The sequence below is a fragment of the Pygoscelis adeliae genome, unplaced genomic scaffold, assembly GCF_000699105.1.
Source record: "Pygoscelis adeliae isolate BGI_AS28 unplaced genomic scaffold, ASM69910v1 Scaffold38, whole genome shotgun sequence".
Lineage (NCBI taxonomy): Eukaryota > Metazoa > Chordata > Aves > Sphenisciformes > Spheniscidae > Pygoscelis > Pygoscelis adeliae.
In genome coordinates, this window is record NW_008825614.1 from 20,918,666 (window position 1) to 20,934,078 (window position 15,413).

At 37.0% G+C, this 15,413-nt stretch overlaps 1 protein-coding gene across 1 annotated transcript in view; it reads left to right on the plus strand.

The window, feature by feature from the left end:
- The window catches only part of LOC103924545 (receptor-type tyrosine-protein phosphatase mu-like), a 323,454-nt gene that overhangs the window by 228,016 nt on the left and 80,025 nt on the right, over nt 1-15,413 (plus strand). The window contains exon 15 of the mRNA XM_009333074.1: nt 1,995-2,024. Within this exon, the coding sequence (XP_009331349.1) occupies nt 1,995-2,024 (30 nt within the window). The remainder of the gene's footprint in view (nt 1-1,994; nt 2,025-15,413) is intronic.

Sequence of the window (15,413 nt, forward strand, 5' to 3'; positions counted from 1 at the left end):
GGACTTTCATATGGAAAATCTCACAACTCTAACAATATAAGAATAACCGGAGCTTGAGACTTCTAATTTTTCTCATCTTATACAATTTTTTAATGGGGAATTTACACAAATGAAAGCTCCTGGATTTTCAGCATTTTTTTCATAAGGAATAATTTATCTCTATAACATACTTGGCAGAATTGGGCATATAAGTACCAGCAGTGCTTCACTGATTAATTGTATTTATTGCTGTTTGTCAAATTATTATACATCTTTTAGAAGTATGAGAACATTTGTACTAATTGCATTAAATCTCTGTCATGGCAACATATGGCAAGAAACAGGGTTGGCGGTGTCATGAGATTCTCAGTGAAAGTGAGAGAACGAGTAATTCTGAAAAGAAGGGCAGGGGGAGATATGATTATGACTGGACCAGAAAACAATCCCTTGCTAACAGAGCACGTAAGTTGGTCTGCTTTGATAGGACCTAATCCTGTGCTCCTTACTGAAGGCAATGGGGTATGTGCTGGTGGAAGAAGCGCATAACTGTTTTGCAGCTTTCCCCTTACTCTATTCTTAGATATCTTTTAAAACTCAACTTTAACAGGTGTGCATTTTTGCAGATGTGCCATGTGATTAAATATTCAGTATCTAGCCTCTTGTGTTTGAACAATACTGTGTGCATCAGAAAAATGGGAATAAAAACTGGGAAATATTTCTAACGGCATCTTCACACAAAGAAGATCAGAGAGAAAAGTTGATGAAAGCCTAGTTTTCAAAGGGATGCCTGAAGCATGTAGCTAGAGGCAAGTTAACGTTAGTTATAGTCCTTTGCAAGGCCTGTTTACATGTTTCCTCTGTAGTCGAAGGGCTGTATGCATGTGCTGTAAAAATTACAAGTGCCTACATGGTTCCTTTCAGTCTTTTATCTTACCAACATGTGAATGCTACTTGACATTATGCTCAGAGATGTTTTAAGATCTCCAGCCTCTTTTTAATTGCAGTCAACCTATGGAATTCATTGAGGTTGGAACTTGCCGCTTTTGGAGAGTTGCAGTCCTGCTTATAGTGGGCTCATAACTGAGGGAGGGAGAGATGTAAAGCAGGAGAGCATAGCTGGAGGGCTTCTATACTTCGTGCTCACGCAGAGCATGTCTGGGTGGAGGATCTGGCTGTGCAAGAGGTGATGCAGGAAAGACTGACTGGGTCCATATTTCTCAAGATGGTGGTGCTAGGTCTCCAACTCATTCTTTGTAACATTCATGTGGGCAGAAATAACAGGGATACAGGATCAGTTCTTATTTTTTCCTCTGCCATATGGGGAAATACCACCAAAATAATTTTAGCCAGAAAGGATAGCCTTTTTATTTGCGTGGCAAGAAGTATTTTTTTTCTTCAGAATTTAAATGGTCATTAAAAAAGCTGAGATATTAAAAAAGCTGTAGCCATTGATTTTTCCCCTCTGGAAACACATTCTTCTCCTGTCAATGGCAGAACTGATTTCTTTAAGTAAAGAAAAGGATATTGAAAGATTCTACAGTGCTATGACAGGAGGAGAAGCTACTTAATACATGCTCTGAAATTCTGCATTGTTAAACTTCCAACACCATGTTAGAAGTTCCATATCCTTATTCCTAATGCAGTTGAGGTGTAATCAGAGGTGTTTTATCACTTTAATTGGGAGTGTTTGTGTGTGTAGTGTATGCAGAGATAAATATATATTAAATATCTAACATTGCTTAGATAGTAGGTGTACTTTAAGGTGGTTTGATTTAACAGTTGGAGATGCATTATATATATTGTATTGCTTAAAGTTTTATGGCGATTGGATATGTCATCTGTCTGTTCCAGACACATTGCATGACATGCCCAGATATGCATTCTTGCTACCTTTCATTTTTGTCACCAGTTCTGGTCTCAGTTTCATCTTGATTTTTCATACATTAATATTTGGCTTTTCTTTCCTTCCATTTCATCTTTTCCACCACTGCCTAATCCTTCCACCATCATGGCAGAAGAAGCTATCACTCCTACACTTATTACCTGTAAGTAACTTCTTTGTCATCAGAGACACACTTTCTGCCATGTTGTTCCATGCATAAGTAGTGAATATTAATACTGAAAGTTCCTTTCTAAAAACAAACTTTGTAAAAGTTATACCAAGATAAAAACAGCATGGTCAATAATGTAATGAAATATTTAGCTTTATAGCAGTCTCTTATGCCTCATACTGTGCATTAGAGTCCTTTGAATATCATTATGTAACGAATTTTCTTAATTGAAAAGTAGTGGGTATAAATATCACTACCATGTCTATGAGAAATTTTCATGCCTAAGTAACTATTTTTAGAATTTATTTAGTGGTTTCTTTCACATTTGTTGTGTTGAAAAGATAGCATTGATTAGGCATGTACAAGCATTTCCATTTGTTGCTGTGTACATATTATTACTTTTTCATGAATAACGATCATGCATAAACGTCATGAGTTACCATTACTGGAGTGAATTTCAAAGGAGAGAGCACTAAAAAATGAGGGCAAGACGAAGCATAACTTTGAGTAAGGAATAACTTTTCATTTTGTTCCCTGCTGTCAGCAGGTGATGAATGAGAAGGGTTCTTCTGTGAATTTGGCAAATCCCTTTCTGAGGCTATTCACCTTTTCTCACTTTCCAGGTACAAGGAGCGCATGATAGTTTTTGGATTAGCAAAATATTGGGAGTCTTGCTTAGTTGCAAAATGAGATGCATTTAAGCTTGTTTAATCTTGTTGGCCAGCAGCAAAAATCAGCTGTCCAGTAGCTATCCATCTTCTTTAAAGCTCATGTTTAAAAGTCATGGGAAACTAGGAGATATTTTTATATAGTTACAGAAGATGGGGTGTTACTTGCATGAGACAGACTGTAGTACCAGTTTTCAGGTACATATGGTAGTAGCACGCTCTTGAAAGGAACACATTTCAGTAATGTTTTTATTTAAACACAATATTGTTTCTCATGTTCCTTTTTAGTTGCTCTTCAAACTTTTTAAATGAATATTTTTTCAATTACTATTTTGAAAAATTATTCATTTATAGAATTTATGGAAAAATTAGTAAATGTTTTCTAACTTGAAAACTTGGTAAGCAGAACCATGCTTCAAATGAATTAAAGCAACAAAAATTTAAACCTTTTAGTTGAAATTCCCTAAGACTTCTGAATATATTGAAAACTGCTCATTTACTTAGTAATTCAGATTTCATATTACATTATTTGACACTTTACATATAGTGCAGTTTTTTAAACTGTTCTTTAAAGCACTGTATTAATATGAAGGTCAGAAAAAATTCTCTCTTCCACAGATACAGTATTTCAAAATTTGTTTCTGTTCCTGAGATGAAAAGACCAGATTTTCCATTAAATAGGTCTTAAAAAAAAAAATCAGTTCGGGACCATTTAAATGTCATTTTTAAAATGTCAAAAGAGTATAATATAGGAAGTCATATATTATATTGTTGCCATAATAAGTAAATATATTTAAATTAATATTTTAATATGATTCATGTCTCAAGGCTAAGTCAAAAAACAAAATTGAAACAAATGGAACATTAAATGAAATACTGTTTCATTATTCAAAGAAATTGGATTATATCTTTTTTTCCTCTTTTTCCACTGACAATGGAAAATAATGAGAATTGCAATGTTTCTGTAAGTTTTACAAGCAGGTTTTGTCCCCAGTTTTGCAATCACAGAGACTGTTAATAGTGGATGGAATAGTGCTTCTCTTGATTATTTGGAATACTCTTACAGCAACTTCAAGAAAAGATCTGTCTTTTTGTTAGTGTGATACAAATTCAGTAACTTTGTAGTTTGGGTACGTTAAGTCTTCCAAAAGAAATGGTGTGATCTTGACCTTGTATTGTTTTGCTCCCTGTCTGGCAAAAGAAGGGAAGTAAGAGCCCTGAGAAGAGCAGACAAGATCAACCCCCAATAGGAGGAAATATTTTGCACCAAATTCTCCACCTGTTTACGCACCACGCAATTTCACTGAAATTGGTGGAAATCTTATATGAATGCAGAATTCATTACAGTTTTATTTTTAGCTGAGGAAGTTGGTATGGATTATAAACTGTTCGTATTTTGAGAAACATAATTTGAAGTACTTTGCCATTGCTAATTTACCACTTCTATACTGAGTATCATATTCAAATTTACTGATTAGTCATTGTAAATGCAAGCTGTAACATCCAAGTGAGCATCTATGCACTGAAATAGTTACTATTGTCTTGTGTGCTGCTTTCCTTATGTGCCGTGGGCTCCTTTTCCCTAGTAGACTGCAATCTCTGCCACTTCTAGATCCATCCTAAATTAAAATTAAAAAAGAAAAAATTGGCAGATGCCTAGAGCTGCTGATGAATCATCAGAGATGGACCTACAGCTGTGCATATTTGGCAGAGAATTATTTCCATTTTATCTTGTGTTTACTAGTTAGCCAGTCAAGAGACGTTACAGAAGAGAAGTTGAGTACTCCTATTGCGAATTGTACTTCTTTTTAATGGGCTTAAGTGCCTCTGCCAGCGCCTTTCCTCCCACTCTTGCTTTCCTGAGAACTGGTGCATTTTTTACCTTTCACCTCAGTCAGGCAGCAGATTTTTTTTTGTCTGGCTGTATTTAGTCCTGTATGAGTTCTTTTGTTCTTAAGATTAGAGCAAATTTAATAGTGCTCATTAACTCTGCAGCAGGTCTTTTGACTTTGCAGTTGATTCCAGGTGGGAAAAAAGAAGAATGGAGACGGTATTGTTAGTGACACTTGTAATGACTGGTGTTCTCAGCATGGCAGCCAGTGCTGGCATGACTGCTTTCTCCTGACACATTTTCTGATGGGCAAAACCCTTGCGACGTTGGCCAGAGAAGGAAAAGTACATTAATAGTTTATTGTGTAATTATGGTTAAATGAACTAGACAAGCCTGTTGTTCAGGTGACAACGAGCGCCACTGTGCTGACCGATGGCCATTGACTTTTAGATTTGAGATTTTCATTTTGATAAAGGTTCTGCCCTTGGAGATCATTAATCATTAGTCAGGAGCTAAGATAGCTAGATTCGTGCAAATTCAAGCATCAGACAAACAAAATGAGTTCTTGGACCATCTGAGTTTACTCGAGACACTGGCACCTGATAGAGAGTTCGGGGAATTCCATTTACCTCAAATTCTGGGGCAGATAGTTACAGATAGCAGCTGTTACAAGTTGCTTTCAAGAAAAGGCTTCATTACATTGCTATGAGCAAGATGTATGCCCAATTAAAATACAAAGTTGTGAAGGTCGCTTTTGATGTTGTCCCTCAGTTTGAACTTGATATCAAAATGGTATGTTGTTATTATTATTGAAATTGAATACTTACGCAACAACGGTGCTGCACAGCAGTTAGGTGCATAAAGTTATTCTATTTTTGTGCCTTTTCACAAGTCATTTCTACTTGCAAAAGGTGAAGTAGGGAAATAGGACACAATTACTGCCCAGTATTCTTATAAAATAGTAATCATGTTGAGATCTTAATAGTGTGAAATCTGACATTGTCTGTCCCAGCACTAATCATCTAGTTAGGTGACTTATGACAGAAGTGCATCACAGGTACATCCTCTGTATGGAAATCTCAATCCCGAAGCCTAATACAATGTTGAAACATTACTAAAACGGACTGTAGAGGACTAGAGGTCCTATTGGCTGGTACTTTGTATATGGCTCAAAGAGGACAAAATTCCTCCTACAAGAAAATTAATTCTGCAAACATTGAGCTTTTTCATGTAAACGTGAAAAAAAACATACCCTCCTTTTTAAGAGAATTTGATAGTTTGGGGCCCAGTTGAAGTACACTTTTCTTGTGTATCTGACTTAAGCTCAGGAGCCTGGGAGTCTGTTCTCAGTTCAGTTATCTCTGTGTCTCTTGCTTCGCTAGCAGATTTTTGGTGCTGGCTTCTGGAGCTCTGTACAGAGACTCAGTTTGTGGCTCATTTCCCCAATCCCATTGCAATTGACCTAGTACCTATGGCAGAAAGCACAAGTTTAGCAGATTTGCAAAATGACCCTAATAATCAGTGTCATAAAATTTCCAAAAGATCAATGGTGTCGAAACTCATAACAGTGATTTCTGGATAATTCCAGGAAATGTGCAGTCATCACGTTTAAAACTTCTCTAGTAATTTGAAAATAGTGAGAGAGGTTAGAAACAGTCCTGTATTCACAACTGCAGCTGCCCCTGGAACTAGAATAAGTTCGTCAGTTTGTGCCTTGCAGATGGAGGAGAGCACTGAACAGAAAAACATGAATGTGTTTGAACTGTTTGATGCATTTGATCTGTTAGACTACACTTGTGATGTCTTCTGAATCTTTAAATATGCATAGTTACATAGACTTGTATCATAGAATCATGTAACCCAAAATAAACGTGGATTTCTGTAATTGCCTTGTAAGCTAGACTTAAATGATTTGGGGATGTCCCATGAGTTTTGTTGCTTCTGGCGAAGTCTAGAATGCCAATATATTGAAATCTTTGGATAATATGTAGTGCCTAAAATAGCAAGGAGGGTGTTTTACTAAATCGCCATGGCTGAAAAATACATTTGTGGGCTATGTGCCATAAGCTTTGAGAACAGAGGTACGATATCTAGCTTTCATGCAGAGATACTAAGCAGTCTCAGAATTAGAATTTTATTTTTAATTAAAATACACCACATCATTGTTAAAAATCTATCTGAAGTCATTATTTGTTATACTGATTCCTTGTACCTTCTGATTCTTTTGGATCTGATTGTATTGCTTTATAGCCAAGGCTTACATTCCCATTTCTCTGTAGAAAAAATTGTAAATAATCCTTAACACTCAGACCACCAGTAAGTAAATATTTTTTTTATTATTATTTTATTAGCTCTTTCTGAAGTATATGAGCCCCCCAGAGCAGTGATCTGACTATACGGAATAGCTTTCTTGAGGTGCAACAGAGATCAGATCATTCATGTGGAGGAATAGCTCTGCTTTAGTTCATCTTTTCTGGGCATGTTTAGATACTCACTCCAAGTTACTTTTCCAATACCTACACGTAGGAAACCCATAGTAATTTCTAAAGTTACCCAGACTTTTCAAAACCACATTAGCCCAGATGTGTTGAGTGAGAAACCATAATCTGTAATGTGCTGCAAGTTTGGGTTTTTCAAAATAAATGGGTACTACAGAGAGAGTGAGGTGAAGTATCAGAAGTGATTGATTGCTATGCTGGTCACACAATCACACTCAGTTACTGTCCTTGCTCCCTCAGTGTCAAGCAGTAAATTTGCAGATGAGCTGAGGTTTGGAGATTTTTCTTTCCTTAAAGGGGCAGTTTCAGTTTACACTGCTTGTTGTGTGAAGGTACCAGACATTTAGTGTGGGAACCAATGTAACTGTAGGAAAAATAAATGCCTATCCAGTCTAGAGACGTCTTGGTTCTTTCCGCATTAATAAAAGCTTTGTCTTGCTTTTCTAAACTAATATACAGGGATTTGAATTGAATACTGAGATTGCTTTTGGAAGTTGCGGATTCCATATACTCTTGTAGGATAAGCCTGAACGCCTATCTTTATTATATGTAACACTGAGACATAATACATACATTCGGGAGGCAAAGAGAGGATAGTGACAGGTATGTGTATTAAAGAAGTTACCTTTGTATTTGAGTATTTGTATTGCTGTCCCATATTGAGTCTTGTTCAGTTAATGTTACCAGTTTACCAGGGTGGACTGTCTTCTCTATAAAATTGTGGATTGAATTAATTCTTCAATTAGCCTGTTGACATTGTTCGTAGCTTCCTAAAAAATTTGGTTCCCAAATCAGTCATTCTTACTGTCAACAGCAGTCATTCTAGGCACTGAGATTTTGCCATTATCTACCATCATTGTTGAATTAGACTTTTAAAGAGGATATAAGGTGAATAATTTTCATTCATTTTGTTTAAGACTATTCCCTCAGGAAAAAGGTGCGATTCATGTGTTTTTTACTCTGAAATTGCATTTCTGTATACATAGATAGCTTAAAACTGACTTCAGATTCTTTCATTTTAAATATCCAAATAGAAAAGAGACATTTTCCTTATTTTAATATTAGTATTTATCGTACAAGAGGAGTAATGGCATTGGAAACTTACTTTCTCTAAACCCCAAACCTGCCGTTACACTTTGTGTGACTGTAAATGTGTTAACAGTAAAGAAGCTATACTGCATATTAAGACCAAAACTCACTTCATCATTTATGTTGCTACAGGCCTGTATTTTTTCTAAACAATTGAAGTGTTAGTTTTCAAAATGGCTTAATGAAATATTGAACTGATGGACAGAAGATGTCTGCAAAAGGTGGGACTACAAGGAATGAGGTGAATGTTGCATTGTATCTCTCCTGGACTCAAGGAGGACAAGCAGCAGAAAAATGCTTAAAGAAAAATGGGTAGAAGAAATCGTATAGTGAATCTAGCCTAAGACTTCTTTGCTTCAGTAAACCACAGGCTTAATCACCTCTGATTCAGATAAGAACAACTGTAATGAGATGTTCGTGTCTGTTGAGTGATGTCAGCACAGGGCACTGAGGCATTGTAGTCATTAGTATTGCAATAACTTCTATTGACTGATTATGTTTTTGTTTGAGCTTCTTATCTGTAATCTTTTCTCTGACCCCTGAATCCCATGGGAGATGCTTCGGCTGAAATACCTTTGTTGAGCCTATCTGCAGGGGTTATGGCCAGGTTAATGATGATCCACCTCAAGGTAGCATCTGTCAGTGTTCACTCTTAATTTCACAATGAAAATGTTCTAATCTTGGCTCCTTTTCCTTCTTCTCCTTTTCATTTCCTCCCTTATCTACAGTATTCCTTCCCTCTTGGAGGGAAGAACAGTGGCCATTTGCTTTCTGTAGTGTCTTGCTGACCAAAATCATCTTTCATTTCCAAATTTTCTTTCTGTCATTTTTCTTGGTCATTGTTTTCCTGCAGTGAATTACCTAACTCTTGCATGAGAGGATAAGGAACCATACCACAGTTGCTTTCTTTTGCCACTCCTGGTCACTGCGGCCCTCTGCCTCCATTTGTGAGGGTCTGTGCAAGGATTCTATCTGATCGGGGTCCTTCCTAATTGCAGGGCAATAGCCCACATGCAAAATGTAGCTAGGAAGATTGCATCAGCTGTGAAATTGAGCCTCACAAAAACTAATCGAGCAAGGAAACAGAGGAATGGACTGTGCTGTGTGCTTACAAGTCCAGCAAAGCCTGGCATTTCATCAGTCCCAGACACCCTGTTGCAAAAGAAAATCTTTTACAAGACTTACCGTAGATATTAGAATCATGGCTCTATTTCATTTACAAGTGTGCAATAATGGTTTTATTATTACTGCTATTGCTATTATTAGACTGTAGCTTTTAGTGCGTGCCACAGAGAGAAATCTGTAGGACTGTCAGAAAAGTCTTGCATAATTCTGTTAGTTCCTGTGCCAACCAGACAGCAGCAGTGATCCAAATACAGAGGTAGTAGTTGGAGCAGAGCAGAGTTTTGTAGGGCTTGTGCCGTGAACTACCTGCTCCTGTGAGTACTGAGCTGGTGAACATAAAGAAGCACATTTATTTTTCTTTCTGGCAGCTGAAGCTCAGGACCACTTCTGCATTTGATCTGAGATCCCTCGGTGAGACATTGAACCAAATGTCTAGGGGTATCTAAATCATACTCAGTTCACCTGCAGAGGGAGTTAGCTTCTCTCCTTCTTTCTCATTCCCCGATTCCTCTGATCATGAAGACACAAGTTAGAGCTACCAGAGGCATCTCTGGCTTGTCTGAAGGAAAGGTAAAGCAAAGCGTTCGCTAACCTGTGCATTTCACAGAGGATCAACTGGTTTAGAGCAATTATGCCACTCCGCATCTCCCATTGCAAAGTGATAGTGTGCTTTCCTCCTGCATGGTGATGTCAATAGCCAAAAGTAGGTCTTCCAGTATGGATTTGGCCAGCGTGTTCATATTGGGTATAATAATGCATGCATATTGACTGCAGCAAGTAATGGTTTAGGTAGGCTAGATAGATTTTAGTTTGCTTAAAGATGTGTATTGGATTATGCTTTAGGTATAATGGAATGTATTTTGCAGTTTATGGTCCTATTTGGCAATTGTCCATGGAAGGGTCACTTCAAAGGGACTAGGTTCATGGCTTACAGTGTATTTTCAAAAGCAGATTAAATACTGAATGCTTTGTATTTACTGAGATTTTTAAGGTAAGGTTGTCACGTTTATGATACGTCATAGAATAAGGCCCTGATCCTTAGCTGTAACATCCAGGTGCAACTGGCAGTAGGACTTTACTTTCTGCTTACCAAATAGGAAAGAGTCATGTCTGCATTTTAATATTCTCCAGATTAAGATTATAGAAGATTTTTTAAACTAAGAAAAGAAGAGAAACACATAAGGATGTTAATAAACCCTAGGGATTACCAACTGTATGCTTAAGACAAATAAATGAAAAGGAGAACAAGGTACATTGGTTGCATGTTGAGTCCTAAGACAGGCTCCCAGCAAGAATAGGCTTATTTTTTTGCTGAACAGGTTACTGCAGTTTCAGCTGCCTTTTGTTGGAATCCAAAGCACTGTAAACCTATTTTGAGGCCGGAGTACTGTGCATTCATGGAAGTGTCTTGTCCAGTTCTCTGTCCACAAAGGGTTTTATCTAACTTACTCCTTAGATCCTACTGTTGTTGTCTTCCTTCCAGCTTCTTTTTCTCTTTCAACACTAATGTGTGTGCCCAGCTCTTAAGCCTGCCTGCTTATTCTACTGACCATTTCCTTTTTCATCTTTCTCTTCTTCCTCTGCTTCTCCTTTTACTTACTCCTCCTTTCCTTTAGCCCCTTTTGCTTTCCCCCCCCAGCTACTGTATTGTCGGTCCTGTCCTGAAAAATATTTCCATAAAATTGCTTTATTTTCATTCTCTATGCTCTGCTTTGTCTCCTGAGACTTAATGCAGGCTGCCTAGTCATTTGTTCTTACTGCACGTACTACCATCTCTCTCCTCAGAACCTGTAGAAGAGAAGGAGAGGCAAATCTTAGAACGTCAGAATATCCTTCTGTTATTGTGCAACCTTTTTTTGTAATTATTTTTATTCTTGATAGTCACTAAAGGGCTATTGCTTAGATAGACTTACTCTGTGGGAACATTTAACACGGTAAAATTAAGGAAAGACTGAGTTACATGTCTACATGAGAATTTTTTGCATTGGGGAGTGTTTCTTTATTTTCATGGGAAAAGAGCAAGCAGTTTTTATTTGCTCATTTTGCCTTATCTAAAAGTTGATTTTGCTAAGGCTTTAAAAATACTCACCTCCAGGTTGAAACTTAGCATGCAATATTTTACATTCAAAAAAGAAAAAATTTATCTTAAGCAATTGAAAATGATGTCACCATGGAAGTTGCAATATAACATTAATTATAAGAAGTGTACTTCAACACCCACAATACTGTGTATTTACTTATGTCAAAACAAGGTAATGCTTACTGTATTAAGAATAGCTTTTCATTTTATGATTGCCTGTTGTTCTTTGAATCATAACCTTCACTCATTTCTTTAATTCGGGAGAAAAAGCCATTAAACATAGATACTTCCTGAAAGTGTGTGCTGCATGAAAGCTTTAATTAAATCTACAAGTAAAGCTTTGAAAGAACAAGAATCAAATTAATTGCAACAAGGACCATGCATTTATTTCTGTGACAGGCCTTTGCGCGTTAGAGAAAAGGCAATCTGTGTACCCTTATCTGAATTAGTAAACTCAATATCACTTTTCATTAGCATGGTAGGTCATTGCCATGCGTCTTCAGTGTGACACTGTTTACATGTTAATGACCTCACAAATAGAGTCTGTTCCAAATGGTTTGCAGTAGTAGAAAGTTGTAAATCCATGAAGTGGAATAAACTGTCCTCTGCTTTCTGCATCATTGCTTCTTGCGAGTTTCCCTCTAGACTGAGCTTCATAATTAGGCAGCAGTATAATTAAGGCAAATTCAGTAAATGCAAATAGGGCAAAAGGATTTATAGCTGATTATGGTTGTTACAGCATACCTGAAATAAATTAATTTCTAAGCATTGTTATTAGTTGACTTTTCAATGACATGGAGTCTAGAAGTAGAAAGTATTCTTCACAAAAAACATTCATAGCTTAACTTAGTGAGTGTGAGTCCATGATGATGTATTCGGATTTACAAAGTGCTGACATACCGATGAAAAAATCACAGAAAGATTCGGTAGAACGTATTGCTTTAGTTGTTTGGTGTATGATTGCTTGTATTAGATGAGATTTTTAAGATTATAAATATATCTTTCCCCCACCATATAATGTAATTAAATCAGCATGCTCCCAAAAAGCATATCCTTAAAGAAAATGTCATATTTACATCTGGTAATTTGACTAGACAGTGGAAAGCTTCACTGCTTTAAAAGCTTGGAATGATAAAGCCAACATCAAATGAGTAAAACAAACTCAGCGTAACCACTTAAATTTGATTGCCTAAAATATCTAAAACAAGGACCATTCTGATACCCTGCTGTGTGAATTCATTTAAGTGCCGAATGCCCCCAATTCCCATTGACTTCAGCACCTTGGAGAATCTGGTCCCGTATTTGGATGTCTCAGCCCTGCCATAACAAAAAGCCTATTTTTCACTGGTCATATGCAGCGTATACCTGGTATTGCAAGACATATACTCTGTGGTTCTGCCTGCAACAACCTTGGGAGTTGCTTTGCAGACAGTGAGTAATGGTTTCTACTTTAGTCACTCACCTAGTATGCAAAGCAAGTTTAATTATATGCTGTCCAATCCTCTCTGCTACATATTTTTCCACTTGCTGGTTCTGGGTGAAATACATACTTTCTACGTGCAGAGGTTACTAGTAAGTGTACAGTGCCCCTGGAAGCATTTATGGCTAATCTTGCCCTCAGCATGCATAATGTAGCTAAGTACTAATTAAAGGTTAAAGAATAGGGATCCATCTTTTCTCTGCCTGATGAATAGAGGAATGTGTTCTGCATGGGGTCAGATGCTACTTTCAACTGGACAGAATTGCTAGGATGCTGCAAAATCTAACTACATGAGACTAAAATTCGGGAGACTCCAGATTTTCTCACAGCACAACAAAGGACTAATAAATCACTGCCTTGTGTTGTGTAATGAATCAGCTGGTTTACTGTGTTTCATATAAATATGTAATACTGCAAGGCATACATGGGTAGAATGTAGATTTGATTTCATAAGGGACATTTTTTTTGTCCTACATACTGACTTCTGAAAATTATCTGTGGCCCAGTTGTACATTTTGCTGTTAAAAATAGAGAGAGAGAGTTCTGGCAAGGCAATAAAGTCACCACAAACATTATTGCCCTCTCTCAGATCCCAATAATAGCTGATTAAAGCAGGTTTCGATTACTTCTAAATACTACCATGACTGCTGCCATGCAATATCAGAGAAATTAACTGGTGAGTGATGGCACTGTGGTGGCAGATAAAAAACTTAGCCGTTCAGTGGAAGTCTGTCTTCGTAGGGCTACAATTTCCCCAGAATTTTCAGAGGTTTTGTAATTTTAATACTTCTGCAAAGCCTTTCACACCAGAATGGATTGTAACTTTGCAGTTCTATGAAGTCATCCTTTCAGAAATCCTGGTGTTCACTTCTTTCCTGTAGACTTCCTCCTGGCATAAAAATCTGATAATAGCAATTGCTTTTTAAATAAGTTTCCAAATAGGTTATGGAAAGAGCATGGGAATCAAGAGGTCTGGTTTCTGCCACCAACTTGCTGATGAAAGTTCCTAAACCTTTGGGTGCCATATTCTCCACATTAATTAAATTTTGATTGCTATTAACTGCTGCAAAGCAGTGGTATCAGGGCTGTTGGAGGTCTGATAATCAGAGAGGTGGAGTACTTCATGCTTCCTTTATCATCACGTGGATATGAGAAAATTCGATCTTTCTGTTTCTAAATAGAAAGCCATAATGTATTGTAACATTACATGTTACTGTAATATTAGTACCTGAAAATCAGTGATGGAGACGTCACCAGCTAAGACAGGATTAGCCACATATACTTGCAGAAACACATGTTCTCTTATGAGTAGTCCTTGCAAAAGCACCAGGGGAGGTGTAAAGTGTTTTCTCTGAAACTAGCTGCTTTGACACTTCAGTGGCTGCAGAGCTGCCTGCTTTCCCACAGTAGGAGTAATCAGCATCCAAGCTTTGCTGCTTGAACTCTCGTGCTTGTGGATTACTCTTCTGACACACACAAAAAATCATTGTTTAAAGCCCAGACACTGCAGTGGTAGGTTCTTTGGATAAATACATGAAAACAGTAAAACAGAATAATACAATAATTTAGCATCTCATGATTTTCAGAAATGCATAAATAGAATAATTCAGCGCACTATACCACTTAGAGTCTAATCATTTGCTATCTGATAGAAGAAGTCAATAGCCATAGGGTGAAAATAAGATGGAAAAGGTCATATGATTAAATTAGCTGCATTCAGGCAGGCATTGCTTACAAAGGTTTTTTGCTATAATGAAAGAAGATCAACAGTAAGTCAAGCAAATAAGATCAAGTTAGTGACCCTCAGAAAGGGAAATTAACCTCAACGATAAATAAAAGGTTACTGTCCACTACGAGCACTCCAAGATATGCTACTCTTGGTTAATCACATCTTTCACTTTTGGCTATGGACTCTGCATATAACTGCCATTCTGATTATTTACAGAGGAATGCACATCCTTAATACAGGATCCAAATATTAAAACTTATTTTCCCTTTCCTTTTAACTCACACTGCTTTTATTAACACAAGAAATGCCTACTGCAGTCCTAGTGCTCAACCCATTAATATCCTATCAAATTTGTCACTGTTTTCATATTTTGTTGTAAACAGATTCATCTGAGCAGTGGTGTTTTCTGCATCACTTAATCTCTTGTAGGTGTTTCCAATCACTACGTAAGTGCCTGGTGGGTTAAAAATATTAACAAGTTAACATTTTGGTCACATGATTCTCCCTTTTTAATGTTGGGTTTATTTTCCTTTTGTAGACATTCTTGGGAGCCTAGTTTTTCCTGCTGTGTCCTGCCAGAGTCAGAGTCTAATGAAAATCTAGGCTAAATTTATAGTGTAGCATTTTCATAATATATCTCTTGCATTTGACTAATTATGGAGAATCTAGGCTTTTATAGTCAAATCGTTTCTCTTTCTTGAAGTCTTTTAATACAGGTGAGGAAGTGCAGCGGTCCAAAGTGTTGTAAAACCCTATAAAAAGTCACTTGATGTTATTTTGGTACTTGTGAATTCGCTGCGAATTAAAAGCTGCTCTGTCTTTCATTATCTGAGAGCCAAGAAATGCATATATTGGAGTGAATAACCAGGAATGAAAACACAGC